Consider the following 16,658-nt stretch of genomic DNA (forward strand, 5'->3'; position numbering starts at 1 on the left):
TGAACCTCCCTTATTCCTTTACGACGGAACACCTTGGTCGTGAAGGACTAGTTTTTGGTTGTTTTCCAACTCACCAACCAGAAAATCACCGTAAAAAACCTTGTACCATTTCTGACAGAAATCCGAACTTGATTGAAATCGAGCAAGTAGCCTCAAGCTTTTAATAACGTTCCCTCCCTTATTATCGAGTATCACTGACAGAGCTGTGGCTGTAAAATGTTGAATGATACACAAAATATATTATAATAAAGGCAGTGTAATCTAAAATAGGGCGATCGTAGTTTGATATAAATACACGATCAGTTCTTATGCATATATATTTTGTTTCTAATAAATTGAGTGGCAACATAAACAGTTTGGCAGATCAAAATCCAGCAGTTGATAGCATGTTAGTACCAATGAAGAATTACCAGTTATCCAAAAATTCACACCCAGTCTTTGGCAAAACCTGAAAGAAAACCCACACATCATAATTTCAATCATAAAAGCAAATCAGAGAATCATACCTGGGAGCTTAGCGATGAGAATTCATCCTCAGATAGCGTGGAACTATCTTGCTGACTACTGGAGTCATTCACCATCTCACTGTTGTTGATTTTGTCATAAGCTTTGACATCAATGTCCTGAGTTATCACTGCCTTGGGAGGTTTTGGAGGAGGCATTGGTGGCTTTTTCTTTTTTGGAAGTTGGTTTGTTTCTTTGGCCTGGGAGGGATTTGTTTTGCTTGAGATGTCCAGCATCTGACTTGAAGTTTTCCAAGAGAATGGTGCAGAATGCTCGTCTCTCCATTCAGCACCTGTGTCATCTTGCAATACTTTACAGCCACAGGAGAGTTTCAATGTGGGGAAACTCTCTACTGGCTTGTACGGCTCGGCCATTATCGAATATCTTAAGACAGCATCAGGATAGATCAGGCTTTCGTTGATTACTTGATTTTGTTCTTCGACGCTGAGATAATTCCAGGCAGATTCATAGTTTTCACGAGTCGAACTAATATCATCACAAATGCGTTTTGCAATAGAATTGAGCGAACGGAAATATTCATCGGAAACAAGGCGTAGGTTCTCCATTTTTTACTTAGTGATATACAGAACAATAACGTTTGTCTTCCTGCTTTCATGGCACAGATTTCCTTATTTTGGTCAATAGGACAAACGTTGCCACGTATTTACAATTAGAAATTTTTTTTAAAGGTCGACGAAATTGTGAAATTTGGCAAACTCCACTTGAAAAAGACCAACGTGTAGCCATCGTCAAAGCCATTCTACAACGTTTTTCTCATTATCCGTCTCCATCTTGGTCCAGTCATGGTGAGTGAAAATGTCTTCTTACTAGTCTTTTTGTTAATTATACTTTCTATGTCATTTGTTGTAATCTGTTTAATTTAAAAAACAAGAAAAAACTTAATTATTTATTCGGTAGTTGCAAGACATTTAAATTTCGTAAATAAGTGAATCGCCCTATAATTGATCTACTGAAAATTAAAGTAACTCGCATGTAGTCTTTACCAATTTTTCTAAATGAGCACGTTGTCAATTTCATGATGGTATGGTTGTCTTTTCTTAGTCTCACCGTAAATTTAGCGCTCCTCGCCATGGCTCTATGGGTTTCTACCCAAAGAAACGCTGTCGCTCCATCCGTGGTCGCGTGAAGTCATTCCCTAATGATAATCCCAAGAAACCTATTCATTTAACAGCTTTCTTGGGGTACAAGGCTGGCATGACTCACATTGTTCGTGAGTGTGATAAACCTGGTTCTAGTAAGTATTAGTTTTTTTTAGGTCAAGTTATACTGGTAGTTTACAGTACAGGAACTAACTGTTGAAATTTGACCACAGAGGTCAACAAGAAAGAAGTGGTTGAAGCCGTCACAATTTTGGAAACACCTCCCATGGTCATTGTAGGCATTGTTGGTTATGTTGCCACACCTAAAGGTCTCCGTGCTTTGAAAACGGTCTGGGCAGAGCACATTGGAGAGGACTGCCGTCGCCGTTTCTACAAAAATTGGTACTTAAAGTTTTTTATCAGGTTTAAGATGGTCAAGTGATGATTTAATATGGTTTCTGAGCAAAATGCCTGAAGACAGACTTTGCTTGAACTAGGGCGAACTGATGACCTATCTTAAGACCATTATCTTGTTTTAAATGCTCATTAATTCTCAAGCTCCTCTGGATTAATGTCTATGAGCTATGAATCTACTTGGGTTTCTAGTCTCCTCTCTGTTTAAACTGATGAGACTTGTTCCCATTTGGTTCTTCATTAATTTTGTGTCTTGAAGGTACAAGTCTAAGAAGAAGGCTTTTACTAAGGCATCAAAGAAATGGCAAGATGATTTGGGAAAGAAGGTCATAGAGAAAGAATTGAGGGCCATGAAGAGATATTGTAAAGTGATTCGCGTCATTGCGCACACCCAGGTTGGTTGTCTGCGATGTCAAGTCTCTAGACGACTAGAATAACACGTGATTTTTTCTTTTTTAGATGAAACTACTTCGCCAACGCCAGAAGAAGGCCCATATGATGGAGATCCAGATTAATGGAGGAACAATACGGCAAAAAGTGGATTGGGCGCGTCAGCACTTGGAGAAAACTGTTCCAATTACATCCATCTTCGCTCAAGATGAGATGATAGACGTTATTGGTGTTACTAAAGGAAAAGGATTTAAGGGTAATTATCGAAATTTTTTACGTTTACCTTTCTTCGAAATGATGAATAACGCTTAGAGAGCTGTCAGAGTACCATGTTGAAATCAATGTTGCCTTCCTTTTGATCGCCACGTTGACTCTTTTCGGGAAGATAGTGAATGTTCGATTCCTAAAATTGACAAATCTTACAGGTGTTACATCACGTTGGCATACTCGTAAGCTTCCTCGCAAGACTCATAAGGGTCTCCGGAAGGTTGCTTGTATTGGCGCCTGGCATCCGTCTCGTGTCCAATATACTGTTGCCCGCGCCGGTCAGAAAGGGTACCATCACCGCACAGAAATGAACAAGAAGATTTACCGCATTGGAAAGGGAATTCATACGAGAAAGGGCAAGGTATGTGAAATTCCATATTATTTTCGAGCCTCAGAGTCACCCATCTTATGTCTGTCTAGTATTTGGGTGCTAGAGGATCTCGTAAATTAAGTGGTCTAACCGTTTATGCCCAACCTTAGTTTTTAGTGACATTTGTTGGTCACCTTGGTTAGATACAATCCTATTCCATTTCTTGTGGACAAACCGTTATCTGTCTTTCTTTGAATTAAGGTTATCAAGAACAATGCGTCTACCGAGTACGACCTGACGGACAAGTCCATTACTCCTATGGGCGGTTTCCCCCATTATGGCGAAGTCAATAATGACTTTGTTATGATAAAGGGGTGCTGTATGGGGCCAAAGAAACGTGTGATCACACTTCGCAAGGTAAATGGCAAGAAATGCTGATTATTTCTTTGTTTTTCGTGATGATAATTCTAAGAGCCTAATTATTGTATGAAACCTATGTGAAATTTAATGATAGGACTGAAACATCTTGTATTTAATTGGTAACAATTCTTAAGGACGTTTGTAACCGGTCTTCAATTGTACAGGCTTTGGTCACTAGCGCGAAACGCGTTGCTCTCGAAAAAATCGAGCTTAAGTTTATCGATACCTCTTCGAAGTTTGGCCATGGAAGATTTCAGACGCCAGCTGATAAGGCGCAATTTATGGGACCAACAAAGAAATCGAAGACTCCGGTTGCGGTTACTTCTCCGGCTGTCACAGTTAAGGCATAACCTTATAGAGGGACTAGTGTGTATTTATGAGATTGTTGAATATATATTGAACGTTGCTTACAATTCCGTGTACTTCGTATTAGCTAGTACAGATATTTTAAAGTTATGTCAATTGTGGTAAAATCGAAATGAACCTTGTTGGATGAATGTATTTCGGTTCTGCGAAAGCTTCTCTCAGAATGCGTTATAACTTGTAATCATAACCATTAATAAATTTCAGTCATATCATGATCAGAGTGAAACCTACACTTTTTTCTTGCACGTGACTAGTAGTCGTTCACCGCGTGGGGTGGTAAGAAAAACACGTGTTACCGTATGACATGTTACTACTTGCGACTTTGTTGCCAAGATGACAATTCTCTTACGCAGTTTCTGTTGGCGTAACGCGAGTCCATATAATCTTAGCATTCTGGCTGTATCTTTGAACAGCTGAAGCTAAATTCAATAGAAAAGTTAGTTAATTTTGGGATTTTCCATAAAGAAAAGATAAAGAAATTTGTTGCGAAAAATAAAAACCGTATGAAAAGTTGGCAACGTTGTACATCTTCATATTTCTAGTACAAAAAATTACATCGTCGGTGACTCATGTAAGATACCAAGTTTGCAGTTTAAACAGTTTTTTTGTCTTTGGTTCCAAAATTACCATCGGTTGACGTATTAGGTAATTACTTAAACTGGTATTAGAGAGAAATGCCATTTTTATAACTAAGGTTTTTATCAGGGAATGAACCAATAAAAGTTCGTATTAGCCCCCCATGTATTTGCCGAAGAGCATTTTTCTGTGACCTTACGTTTTGCAGCTGGCTTTTCTGTAAACAATTTACAAACACTTACATAGACGCTTGCAAAGTAGATCAACACATATATCCCTGGAGTGCAAAATCTTCTGAGTTTCTGTGCCTGAAAAGATAGCCCCATTTCCTTGAAAACGTTGGAGATGGGACTCAGATCCCACACGTGGTATGATGTTCGGTCAATCTGCCCGAGGAATCCATTTTCTTAGTAGTCTTCGTAGGAAATTGTCTGATCTTGTAATATATTCCTGCTAAGCCAAGCATTAGAAGTAAACCAAATGAAGTTGCAAGTTGACTGGTCCTGATTTGTGTAGCCAACATGACTATTGAAATTTATTCAATTTTCATCCAGCCAACGGTATTTCTATATAAATTCTAAAACGTACATGCTTTCTTTTTTGCGAATGCTTTGTTGTCGTCAAAGATCTGTGGTGGATTATTAAAATTTATTTACTTTTTTGTTTCTATAAAGATGTAAGATGAATCGCCAAGGCAACTGCGAGGACTACAATAATGTATCCGGACCAATTGACCTCCTTTATTGTCAACCAATGGCCAGTATCCCAAATCAGATGCCGGATTCCATTCAAAAAGTGAAACGAAAATGGCAAGGCTATGAGAAATTTCGCGGTCGCAATAATGAATTGATTCAGATGCATGTCTTCCAACCTACCCAAATAGTCTGGGTAGGATTCTGGTAACAAAATTGCCACTATAAAAATCAATGTTAAAAGTCATTGAAGAAGTATTAGCAATAAGTTTAGCCTAGCAACAAATAACTCTCACCTGAAGCCAATCCAAATGGAATTGCATATAGGAAAATGCCCGTGAACCTATGCGTCATCGACAGAATCATGTTACTCCACGCCACATGGATGGAAAGATGTGGAGAGAGCGGGCGTTTCAAATTTTTATTTTTTATTTCGAACTCTACTCCTTCTAGAACCGGTCCAGTGTTCTCCATTTCTTTTGCCTTAAGGTTTAACCAGGATTTCTGCTGCAGCCTTGAGACGACGTCCGTTAGAAATTTATATGGAAGTTTCACAGTCTTTTCCCGATGTACAGGGATTTAAAGCATACCTTATTGATATAGCAGGTAAATATTTATTCGTAGCCCCCCTTATTAATCTCAAGTTCACGCACCTGTACTCAGGAAATTAAAATTTCACTTGCACACATCGATTTGTAAAATTTTAGCGGATTATTTTACGTACCTTAGAAGAGACATGATGACGCTTAGTACCTCTCAGTTTGAAGAGTGATGAGACTAATCAGCATTCGAATAACATACGTATTGTTTTCGTTGGGCAAGATTATTCGTCGCTTTTTTCTCAGAATGTGTAATTTCTTAAAAGGATCGCCAACGTCAGTTCTGTTGTAGACCTAGTGAATTTGCCTCCGGATATACTCGACGAGGGAAAAGGAATATTTTTTGAAGCGTTTTCTTTAACTAGCTCTTGTTGGTTTAAGTACATTCACTCACCGCTTTGACTAAACTGTGCCGGTTTCCAAAGATTCCAATGCCTTTAATTTTTGAAATTCGTCTATAGCTAGCTTTTTCGTTGTTTCAGATGCAGCAAAAACCTTTGAACTCGACCCTCAGATTATGCCGTTCTCCGGCGATGGGAGTGGATTACACGGCCGTTGAAAAGCGCTTACTTTCGATCCTGAAGTGTCTGTATGTTACTGATTCCTCTGACCAAATCGCTGCAAAAGATCGCTGACCATTTAACCGGAGACCTTACCTTTGATATGGGTAGTCGTTTCCCTAACTTCCAAATTCGGGTACGGTAAGATGCAAAGAAATTAAAAGTGATTAAATTTTTTGGAGGTGGTACGCTCGTCAGCCGCTATTGATAGGAATGATTTTGTTCAGAATACGAAAAGGTAAGCATATGCTAACGACAGGATTTCCAGCCGATGGGCAAAGCAATGATTTTCAATTGCGCATTTTTTTTCCAAGACCATATCTTCTTTTTTCGGTTTTACCATCCATATTGAGCATTGATGGTTCAATGGTAGAATGCGTGCCTCCCACGCATGTGATCCGGGTTCGATTCCCGGTCAATGCATTGTTTCAATTTTACTGGCGATTGACGAGTCAGTAATCGCAAACAGACTGTCACGTTACATGGATCGTTGTCTTCATATATGTGGTCACTGTTTAATTAACTACTTACACAAATGTTGTGATTATTTATTCCATGTTTCTCTACTGATCCAGAGCCAACAAAATAGCATCGACATGCATTGACCGGGAATCGAACCCGGATCACGTGCGTGGGAGGCACGCATTCTACCATTGAACCATCAATGGTGTATAATTTCACGGTAGGACAAAAAAGAGCCGAGGCCATTTTAATTCTAAATCTAAATTTTAGTAAAAGCAAACTACTGGGGGATATTCCATATCGTTTACAAATTGCATCACGCAGTCATCTGGAATAATAATAATCAACGAATAATATCATCTATGCTCATTCGAAACGTTATGTTTTGACGAATACTTCAAAACAACTTGTCTAACCGACAAAAAGGGATGCTTACCCTTCCTTTGGTCATTCCATTTGATATCCGTTTTTCTGCTTCTCTATTGGAAACCAGGAGGCAGGGAAAGGAAAATTGCACAATGGCCGTCAATTGCAGAGCTATGCCGGTGGGTATATGTCCCTCCAACAGAGACATTCGTTTGTCGATGTTCGAAGGTTGAAGTGCATCTCCAATTTCTCACTGTGACAGTTAAGTGATTGTAAGATTTTAACATGTCATTTCTAACTGCATTTTATCTGTGTGATCGACATTTTGCATAGTGTTAATGATTGTTGATGTGCTTAATAATGTTTCATATTTCCTTTGAACGTAGGCAATGGAAAACAGATTAAGGATGTGGGATTTACAGAGTGACCGTTTACTCATTCGGACTGAGCAATTCAACTGTACACTTCTTCTTCTACACAACGAGAAAATGGATTTCCAGGTCAGTTATTTGTTTTCATCGTTACGTTTTGTCTTTGTTATCGATTCGTGGTGCAATTTAGCAATGCTTAGTGAGTGACCTGTGAAATGCTCATACTCTGGGCTGGCATTTTTGGGGCAGGGAGACATAATGGAAGTAAGACTCAACATGCATGTTTTCAAAGTTCGTGCTTCTAACTTTTCCGTAGATCGAGGTGTTTGCCTCATAGTAGCTGTTTCAATCACAAAGGGCCTTTCAATCGTCGTCGTATCGTGGGGTAATTTTTATTAATTATTGGATGGTTATTTGAGAACAGATTCAAGTTCAATCTACAATCATCGCTCTTTATTAATCGTAGTAAGTATCTCATGGCTTACAATCTTTTTGTCCTAATAGGTTATTAAAGTACATTGATGGTTCAATGGTAGAATGCGTGCTCTCACGCACGTGACCCGGGTTCGATTCCCGGTCAATGCATTTATGTTTTAAGTAGTAGAAGGGCCGTTATTCCACGTGTCTAAGAGGTGTGATTTGCAGAGATCTTGTAAATTCAGCATAGAAGATGAAACGCGTCTTCAAACATTGCAATCTCCTGCATTTTTTCTCCATCATGTGGTGATTACAGAATATATTGATGTTTTTTTATTTTTTTTCTTATTTCTAAGAGGTCGCAATAGAAAAACGTCAGTCCTAGTTGGTTTCTTACATCGTTTTACTAAAAATCTGATTATTTGCATCTGCCCAGGATCGAACTGAGGACCTGTTGTGTGTGAGACAACCGTGATAACCACTACACTACAGATGCTTGTAAAAGTTGCGTACAAGAAATTGAATGGTGTCACGAAAATCATCCGAGCAAGTTCACCAGAATTAATATTATCTTGAAAAATTTCCCTGGTAAGTTATTTGCATTAGATGGCTGTATGATAGACTATGTTCATCGTGGAACAATGGATTGCACACATCTACTACGTCCAGCCTTTGTTGTAAAAGTCAAATTTATTAATACAGATATCCAAGAGGACATCCCACGTGTCTCAACGCTGGCCGATCGACGGGGGTTCGATGTTCGTGCAACTTTCACGTAACAAATTACATGTTTGCTAAGGTGATTACATTCAGGATTTTCCATGTAGGACCTGCCGCAATCTGTCTCGCACCTATTTGGTATTCAATATCGTATGCGCTTCTTGAAGAAGTCTAATAGACTCGGCAGCTGGTGGCTTTAGTTGATTTGTTCCAGGTAAAAGTCATACATATATATAAGTGTTCAAGTTCAGCCTCGTGTCTTCAATGGTAACAAAATTGCAATTTTGTTAGGGAACGACGGAGAAGGTAAAGTCAAGGAAACCTTTTGATCAGAGCTATCTGATGGTGGTTTCACAAGGTGATGGCGTGGTTATGGAAGCCATGCAGCTCTAAGACAATCGCACGTCATTGGAGAACTCAAATGGCTATAAGAACAATGCGGTTTACCAATTTATTGCGGCAATGGTCAACGCTTCTTGTCGCCAGCAGCTTGGAGCAGTGAATCCTGCGGAATGGACATGGAATTAACGTGGAGATGGACAGCTTTAACGCAGCCAGGTATTGCATGTTGTAGTGTCTCACTTACTAAATGGTATTCCGTGAAGGTCAACGGCGCGTGGTCGATCGTTCTGTCAGAAATTGTAGAAAGAATTCAAAGATTTCTTACTTTGATTGTCCTTACTTTTACAACTTTTTGCTTTAGGTTTGACAAAGAAAAATAGGAATCCACGGTTTCTATTTAAAAAAAAAACGCTACATCTTTTATTTCAGCCGGACATCTGAAAGGGATGTAAAACCAGGAATTCATCGTGGTCAAAATGACTAATGACATTCAGCTGAGTAAGATTTTTGTTTTCTCTTTTCTTTTGAAAGATAAAACTAAATATGAGGCAAACTGAAATGTCAAATGACCTGAACATGTTGCATTTAAGGAAGGAAGAACAATCAGCAGTGGAGCGAAACAACGTGTTACGCGATCATCGGGTATACAAATACGAACCGTAAAATCGAATAGCTGCTGAGAGGAACAGAAGAATAAGGTTTAGCAAAACGAAATCGACAAGGAGGTGTTACAAAATATAATTCGGTGGTGAGATTAATACGCTATTTACAAAGTTTAAATTTTAGTGCGACCATTGAGACAGACTTACGCAACTAAGTCGACTTTCAGCGAGTTTTTGATTCGCCGCTGCTTGTTGGCACTGCGGCCGATTCGGCGCAATGCACTAATTCGTCAAAAGACGGCCTGAGAAGAGGGTCGTGTGACCAGCACTTGATGAGCAAACTGGACATGGCGTTCGATTTGCAGAAGGAAGCATCCCACAGAGTGCCCTTTTTCTTCAATTCGGCCAGTACGACATCATCTGAGTGACCTGAAAGGGGTTGTTGCGCTGCGTTGTACAACTCCCATATAGTGACGGCAAACATCCACACATCAGACTTGGTTGAATATTCATCTTCCAGCACCGCCTCGTGCGGAAGCCACCGCAGAGCGATGGGCTGATGCTTGAAAACAAAGTAATCTTTGTTGAACGGCTCTTTGTCCATGCCGAAGCTGCCGATTTTCAAAGAGATCTGAATAAAAAGAAAAATTTGGATGTGAATTCTCTTCGACAACGTGTCATCAAGTGAACTGAACAAACCCGCTGATTATCTTTGCCGTGGAATCCAACCAAAATGTTGCGCGTACCGAGATCACGGTGAACGAAACGCTTTTGTGCCAGTGCGTTCATTCCCGTAGCAATTTGTAATGTGGCGCTTTGAATCTGGGCTAGGGACCACGGTTGAGAAGATGAAGTCGACAGCAAATGCGATTTTAAGTTAAAAAGCTGGTGGTATTCCATCAAAATCATTTGAACGTCAGCAGAATCACGGCAACAGCCCAAAACGGCCACTAGATTGGCGTGACGGACTCGATGCAGCATGTCTACCTGCCGGCGGAATTCTACAATCAGATCCTCATCGCGAGTGGCTAATATCCTGAGAAGAACACGAGTGGTGCCCTCTGAATCATTGAGACCTATAAATAAAATGAGTGAGTTTTCATTTTTAATTAAAAGAATAGCAATAGGATTAAATCCTGACTATGGTTTGCAGCACCGTACCCGTAACTAAGCCTTCAAGAATGTCTCCAAACCTTCCTTTGCCTTGTAATGCCCCTTTAGTGATGGCGGAGCTGGGAACGTTCAACTTGTCAATAGCTGGAGATTGGCGTCCATTTTCACCTTGGTCTTCCTTAGTCACTGCCGTTGGTCAAGAAAAGAACGAAATTAGAAACATAATCATTCATCCAACAATGTGAAGAACTCACATAAGGCCGTTTGTACATCAGCGACTTGAGCTTCAGCGTTGCCGCCATCGTTTGGTGATTGCAGTTTCCGTTGCCGTCGTTTCAAACGGCACCAAATTAGCAAACCGACGGAAAGAAAAATGTAGGCGGCTGCTGCTCCTAAAGTGATGATTATGGTCTTCGTAATGGATTCAGCCCCTTCGTAATCACCGTATTGGTATTCCCAGTCTGCGTAAAAGACGAAATCTATAAAATTTCTTAACAAACTAAAATTTTTAAAATAGAAATTACCTTGAACCACCAATCGGAATTCTGCCCTTTTGAATCCGCCTGCATTGCCAGCCGTGCATCCGTAAAATCCCTGATCGGCTTGCTGGACATTTTCGATAATTAAGGTACCATTACGGTTAACAGAAAACCTGTTTTACAACCGAAACATTATGAGATCAAACTTTCAATTTGAATTTATGTTTCGAAAAAAAAAAATTAAAACTACCGATCAGATGTGAATCCATTCATGACCGAATCCTTGTCCCATTGGATCGTAGGAAAAGGATGACCATTTGCTCTGCAATGTAACTCAACTTTTTGACCTTCCTTGTAGAACGTGACGTTGTTGGGCAGAGACGTAAAATGCGGCGACACTGCAATGACAACATTTGAGTTTATGGGCGGAAATTCGACGGAAAATACTGGTCCATTACTTGTCACGTTGATTAAGACGGAAGCGCTTATAAAGCCTTGCGAATTAGTGGCAATACAGGTGTACTGTCCGGCATCGTCATCTTGTACTCCATGAAAGATGAGCGTTCCATTAATGTCTTCGATGTGCGGCGGCCAGGTAAGCAACGGTTTCAAATCTTCTTTAACCCACCGCACAATGGGAGCTGGGCTGCCTTGAGCTTTACACAAAACCTTACGGACAGTGCCCAGCTCTAAACTCTTGGCCACAGGTGGCACCGTAAACTTTAACTTTTCTGTTACAACGTCAGATATTTTTATCTTTTGAAACAATGTTGAATTAAGAGCAATGCGTAATACCTCGGACGTGTAAAGTAGCAGTTTGTGAATCAACTGGAAGGTGACCGATGGTTCTCAACCGACAGGCGTAATTGCCAACATGCCTTTTGGAAGCTGCAACAAAATTTAAAGTTGAATTACGAAGACCATGGACTGGTTTTGGTGGATCGGTTAGTGGTTGTCCATTTTTCAGCCACTGAACGATAGTAGCCGGTGCGGGTGATCCTGAGAATGCGCAGCTCATCGACACCGTTTCATCTTCGTTAACGGAGGCGCTCACAGGATGTTGCTGGATCGTCGGCGGAGCTATGTGAAAAAATTAATTTAAAAAAATCCAGCAATCAACAAATCTGCTGTATGATAAGCTGTTATTCATTTAAACTTACAGGTCACCACCAGGTTAACGTGGATGGATACATTCCGCACGATGTTTCCGGCTCGACATCTGTACGTTCCAGCATCCTCTTGCAGAACGCGAGTTAGGAGCAGCACTGAATCCGTCTTCTCTGATGGAGGGGTTAACACCTGACCGGAAGGTCCTTCCCACCAGATGGTGGGAGACGGTAGCCCATCGGGTGCGGTGCAAGATAACTCAGCTGTCGAGTACTCGGCGAAATAATAATGATGTCCATTGGACAACGGTGGTGGTGGGTCAATGGCCGTTTTGGCAAAATCATGGAGGACTAAAGAAACAAGTGAAACGTAAACTAATTTAAAAAAAAACACGTTTTAAAGATAATGTTTGATTAACTTACAAGCAACTTTTAGATGTGAACCGTATTCTTCAACAGTGCTTCCATCGCTTTTACGGCAATGATACCAACCTTCGCTCTGTTGGTTGATTTTGGAGATGACCAGCTGACCATCACTTTCAACGGTATGCCTGTAAGACAATATCGCTAATTAAGTAAAAGGAAAATATTTTATTATTTAGGTTTTTTAAAAATTCATACTGTGATGTTTGGCCAAGGAGACTGCCGCGAAAGAGCCATTCGACTGGATTAGCTGGAGGTTGAAAGGCGCATGGAAGCCGGACGGTGCTATCGACCGTGGCCACAGTGTCTTTGGTAAAGCGTACCAATTGGCTTTTGACGGTAGTCAAGATGGAAGGAACGTTCGATTTTGAATGCCCAGCTCCATTCTTAGCTGAGCAGGTGTACGTCCCGCTCTCCGAAGCCGAAAAGGAATGCAACGAAAGTTTTTTCGTTTTATTTTTAGGTATTTTGCGGCCGTTGTGGAACCAGTCGTACTGCAACTCGCCCGATCCTTCGGCATGGCAGTAGAGGGCAACATCTTCGCCTGTGTCGACTTGCGCCAGACCAGATAGTTCGTCTTCTACAATGTGCCGACCAGTCGTTAAAGACTCCAAGTTGATTCTGGTCGAATGACCGATCCCTGCCAGAACACCAGAACACATATCGTTTATGGTTGCACCCAATCAAAATGTTGACAGAACGTAAATGTTTTAACTTCTCTTTTTTTTTCCCCCTTCTCACTTAATAACTACAAAAATTGCTTGTTTATGCTTTTCTGGTAAGATGAGCCTGTTTTTTTTTTTTTAAATTATTTTTTCAGTGCAAGAATAACTCATCCGTTAACCAATTTACGCGCCTCGGGAGTCAACGGAGATGGCGCGTTTCGGAGCTGTTAAACACGGCGGCATGAATAAACATCGCACCGCACACACAAGCCCCCGCATACTGAAGTACATGTTTCTTAAACACTTTTGGGGTTTTTTTTGTGTGTGTACGCGTGTGTGTGTGTCTGTATATAGTACAGTCGGTGGTTACCGGCTTCAGTTTAAAAAGGAAAAAGACTCTCAAGCCGAACCAGAGTGCGAGAGTCTTTTTAAGAGGGAGCGTGTTATTACGTGAGGGGGGGAAGAGAATTCGACGCCGACGGTTAAAGCAGCAACTTCCCCTCTTTTTCCCGTCGCCGCAACACAAAAATAAAAATAAAAAAAGAGCCATAACGTAAACCCAACACAACTGAAGAGTGTACGGACGGAAATAAGGAAAGAGGAAGTACCAACAACAGAGAGAAAAAAAAAAAAAATCAAAACAAAAACATCAACGATGGGGTATCCAGAACAAAAAAATAAGAAAACAAAAAAGGAAGGAGGGGAGAAAGGGAATTTTTCCGAAAGCTGGACCTATCGCAAGGCAACGGCGTATACACACAAGCAACCGGCCCGTTACCAGCAAAGAGGAATCCCAAACGTCGGGTTTTACGATCTGTGGCTGGCAACTTGTGGCGGTAAATATTTGCAACCGACTCAAGTCTGTGCATACAAGATACAAATATTTAAACGATCTCTTTTTTTTTTTCCTTTTTCTCTAGGCCTTTTTTCCCTTACGACCGAAACCTTAAGAAAGTCAAAAACAGACCCAGATATCTCTTCGTTTTCTTATCCCCTACTGGGTTGAAACGGATAACTGCTAACAGGATTCAACGTCAAGAAACACAGAAAATGTCTAAAAAAAAAAAAAAACTGAAGAAAATCGCGTCCGTGAGAATTAAGAAAAAAAAAAAATGTTGCAACTCTCATAACACGGCCACAAAGTTCCGGTGTGATACGATCGTATACGTATATCTCGGAGATAAATAGACTATACAGAGTATAGCAATAAAAGAAAAAAAAAGGAACAGATGGAACAAACAAAAAAAAAGCTGAATAGCACTATTTTGTTGCACGTCCAAACATACACAAGGAGGGACGTGACAATCACAAGTTATATATCCAACAAAAGATATCGGTCCATAAAAAAATTTACGACGTGAACGCGGTCAGAGAAGGGCAACTGAGACGCAGAAAAACTTTCGGTTTCTTTTTCGAGTGTCGTATAACATGCGATAGCAAAACATAGTAAAAAGAAAAACATGAAGGGTGGGGCATTGGCCACCACACCGAAAAAGAGCGAACGGCAGAGCAAGAGAACTAGAGAGCCATATGGGCTCGTTTTTCTACTGACTACTGCATGCAACAGAAGCCCTACTGTATATTAGTTTAAAATTCGAAGAGCGAAGGAAATAGAAGAAAGGAACAGGAGCCTAAATAGCATGGAACTCTATAACCTGCACTCCATTGAAGAGAAAGAGGAAGAAAAAAAAAAAAAGGACAAGCAAGTTACGTGACTGCGCGATTTTGTACTTTTTTCTCAGCGGGACGACTTCATCTTCACAACCGAGAAGCGAACAAAATAATAAAGAGAAATAAATAAAAACCAGACTGGAATGACAGCCGTCCTTTTCCCGCCCCAGCTCTACATTAAATGTCACGCGATAACGAAGCCGGGGTCTGGTCGGTAGAGAGGAGGGGGGGATTAAATGCAATTTATGTACACAGTGTACGTATCCGTCTGCATGTGTGTACTGTTTATGAATGTACACAAGCCATATCCTTCCCCCCCATCCTTGCTTTGTCCCTTACGCAAAAGCGGCCAGACAGCTTTACAGTCTGCATGCAATTGTTGCTACGGGCTTTTATTTTTGCCTCCCAGAGAAGCGTTTCCCTCCGTAGAGGATGCAACAATATCACAAATGTGTGGCGCACATCGAGCGAAGAGGGATCGTGTCAAACGACAGGCACGCTCCCGTATTGTCGAGGGATGAAAACGAATAAAAACGCAGCAGTTGGCGACTAGAGGTCATAAAAGTGAATATCTAGAGTATATACAAGAAAAGGGACGGATAGCGTAGAGGGTGGGCCAGCTAAAAACCAGAAACCTCAGCGCGTGTGATGAGCCCGGTCTGTGGGAGCGGCGAAGTGAAGGGGAAGTTTTTGACAGATTTACGGCAATTGTCGTAAAAAAAAAAAAAAAAATCCCCCACTGTAATATTCGCGCGACGTTATAGCGCCTACTACTGTTTATCTACGCGTTAAAGCGATTTTTTTGAATAGTGGACACAAAAAAGCTTTCGGGAGGGTTAGATTATGAAATCAAAAATAAATGGGCACAGCAGTGCTGCGGACCCCCCTCTACTTACAGTGAATCATTAACGTGGCCGGCTGCGATGCGATGGAGAAGCCGGACGAGACGTTAGTGGCTGTGCAAGCGAAATCGCCAGAGTCAAAACGATGATCCGCCCGGCGGATGGTCAAATCGCCTGTTGTAGCATTCTGGTAGCGCCGGCTCGAATTGATTAGTTGTTCACCATTCAAAGTCCAACTGATGCTGATCCGGTCCTCGGCGGACACGCGGCATTCCAATTCGACGCTCTGTCCTGTCCGGATGATTCCCTGAGGACTCACTGGCCACTTTCGAAAGTAAAAATCATCTTGGCACGTGCCGCAATCACTTATCATTGCCGTTTTAATCATCACTAGCACAAGACCTGGAATTAAAAACGAAACATTTTTCACATTTTATTCATTTTTAACTTGTTGGTTTGTTCTCAGAAGCCAAAATCTAATCACTAAGATAAAATAGAAACTGGAAAAGTTCCAAATGTCGATGACATTGTTCAAAGTCCTCGCCCGTCTCGTTTGCGCAACCTACATACCCGGTTGGCTGCATGAAATAGTACACGTTGACATGCTCGATATTTATAAATTTTGCCTCATTGTAAAATTGTCCGTCAATTTTTTTTATAATGAAATTATTAGAATCAATTTAAATTACCGGTCCACACCAGCCGAAAACAGCCGAAATCATCTGCCATGTCACAGCTCGATGATGATGCCTCTAAGCTGGAAAAACATAAACGAGAAACCTCCGCTTGTTGTTTTCCCGTACCACGTTAGCGTAGTCCTGATCACGTACTGAACTCCACGATGAAAGCACAGTGTTTTCCCTCGTCACCCACAGACTAGA

The 16,658-nt window shown here is 41.0% G+C and overlaps 4 protein-coding genes, 1 long non-coding RNA gene and 3 other non-coding genes across 9 annotated transcripts; 2 read left to right on the top strand and 6 right to left on the bottom strand.

Annotated features, from left to right (window-relative positions):
- Positions 1–238: 238 nt before the first annotated feature.
- Positions 239–1,149, bottom strand: LOC116934569 (uncharacterized protein C1orf198 homolog). Its single transcript, XM_045174660.1, has 2 exons — positions 507–1,149; positions 239–448 (listed from the first exon to the last, which is right to left on the bottom strand). The coding sequence occupies exons 1-2, from the start codon at positions 1,068–1,070 to the stop codon at positions 407–409; spliced, it is 606 nt and encodes a 201-aa protein (XP_045030595.1). The 5' UTR covers positions 1,071–1,149; the 3' UTR covers positions 239–406.
- Positions 1,150–1,167: 18 nt separating this feature from the next.
- On the top strand, positions 1,168–3,818 carry LOC116925891 (60S ribosomal protein L3). The gene is made up of 8 exons (XM_045174655.1): positions 1,168–1,310; positions 1,567–1,759; positions 1,838–2,006; positions 2,278–2,413; positions 2,478–2,664; positions 2,834–3,036; positions 3,247–3,402; positions 3,570–3,818. The coding sequence occupies exons 1-8, from the start codon at positions 1,308–1,310 to the stop codon at positions 3,753–3,755; spliced, it is 1,233 nt and encodes a 410-aa protein (XP_045030590.1). The 5' UTR covers positions 1,168–1,307; the 3' UTR covers positions 3,756–3,818.
- Positions 3,819–4,494: 676 nt separating this feature from the next.
- On the bottom strand, positions 4,495–6,124 carry LOC116925893 (succinate dehydrogenase cytochrome b560 subunit, mitochondrial-like). 2 transcript variants are annotated; one of them, XM_045174662.1, is made up of 5 exons: positions 5,764–6,124; positions 5,630–5,692; positions 5,336–5,553; positions 5,004–5,261; positions 4,495–4,800 (listed from the first exon to the last, which is right to left on the bottom strand). In XM_045174662.1, exons 1-4 carry the CDS (start codon positions 5,775–5,777, stop codon positions 5,014–5,016), a joined length of 543 nt encoding a protein of 180 aa, XP_045030597.1. In that variant the 5' UTR covers positions 5,778–6,124; the 3' UTR covers positions 4,495–4,800; positions 5,004–5,013. The 2 variants fall into 2 exon arrangements, with proteins under 2 accessions (XP_045030597.1, XP_032788544.2); XM_032932653.2 differs by lacking the exon at positions 4,495–4,800 and having other exon boundaries at positions 4,854–5,261.
- A 426-nt stretch (positions 6,125–6,550) lies between these two features.
- Trnag-gcc lies at positions 6,551–6,621 on the top strand. The gene has a single exon. It is a non-coding gene; the product is annotated as a tRNA-Gly (tRNA).
- A 174-nt stretch (positions 6,622–6,795) lies between these two features.
- On the bottom strand, positions 6,796–6,866 carry Trnag-ccc. The gene has a single exon. It is a non-coding gene; the product is annotated as a tRNA-Gly (tRNA).
- Positions 6,867–8,199: 1,333 nt separating this feature from the next.
- Positions 8,200–9,117, bottom strand: LOC116925896. The gene is made up of 2 exons (XR_004395802.2): positions 8,982–9,117; positions 8,200–8,923 (listed from the first exon to the last, which is right to left on the bottom strand). It is a non-coding gene; the product is annotated as an uncharacterized LOC116925896 (long non-coding RNA).
- On the bottom strand, positions 8,238–8,310 carry Trnav-cac. Its single transcript has one exon. It is a non-coding gene; the product is annotated as a tRNA-Val (tRNA).
- Positions 9,118–9,253: 136 nt separating the features above from the next.
- On the bottom strand, positions 9,254–16,608 carry LOC116925892 (tyrosine-protein kinase-like otk). Its single transcript, XM_032932652.2, has 13 exons — positions 16,467–16,608; positions 15,832–16,179; positions 12,798–13,239; positions 12,600–12,727; positions 12,231–12,527; positions 11,866–12,150; positions 11,529–11,801; positions 11,321–11,468; positions 11,116–11,243; positions 10,846–11,052; positions 10,640–10,777; positions 10,178–10,554; positions 9,254–10,109 (listed from the first exon to the last, which is right to left on the bottom strand). Exons 1-13 carry the CDS (start codon positions 16,504–16,506, stop codon positions 9,702–9,704), a joined length of 3,219 nt encoding a protein of 1,072 aa, XP_032788543.2. The 5' UTR covers positions 16,507–16,608; the 3' UTR covers positions 9,254–9,701.
- Positions 16,609–16,658: the final 50 nt, after the last annotated feature.

Source organism: Daphnia magna, linkage group LG6 (genome assembly GCF_020631705.1).
Source record: "Daphnia magna isolate NIES linkage group LG6, ASM2063170v1.1, whole genome shotgun sequence".
In the NCBI taxonomy this organism is placed as follows: Eukaryota; Metazoa; Arthropoda; class Branchiopoda; order Diplostraca; family Daphniidae; genus Daphnia; species Daphnia magna.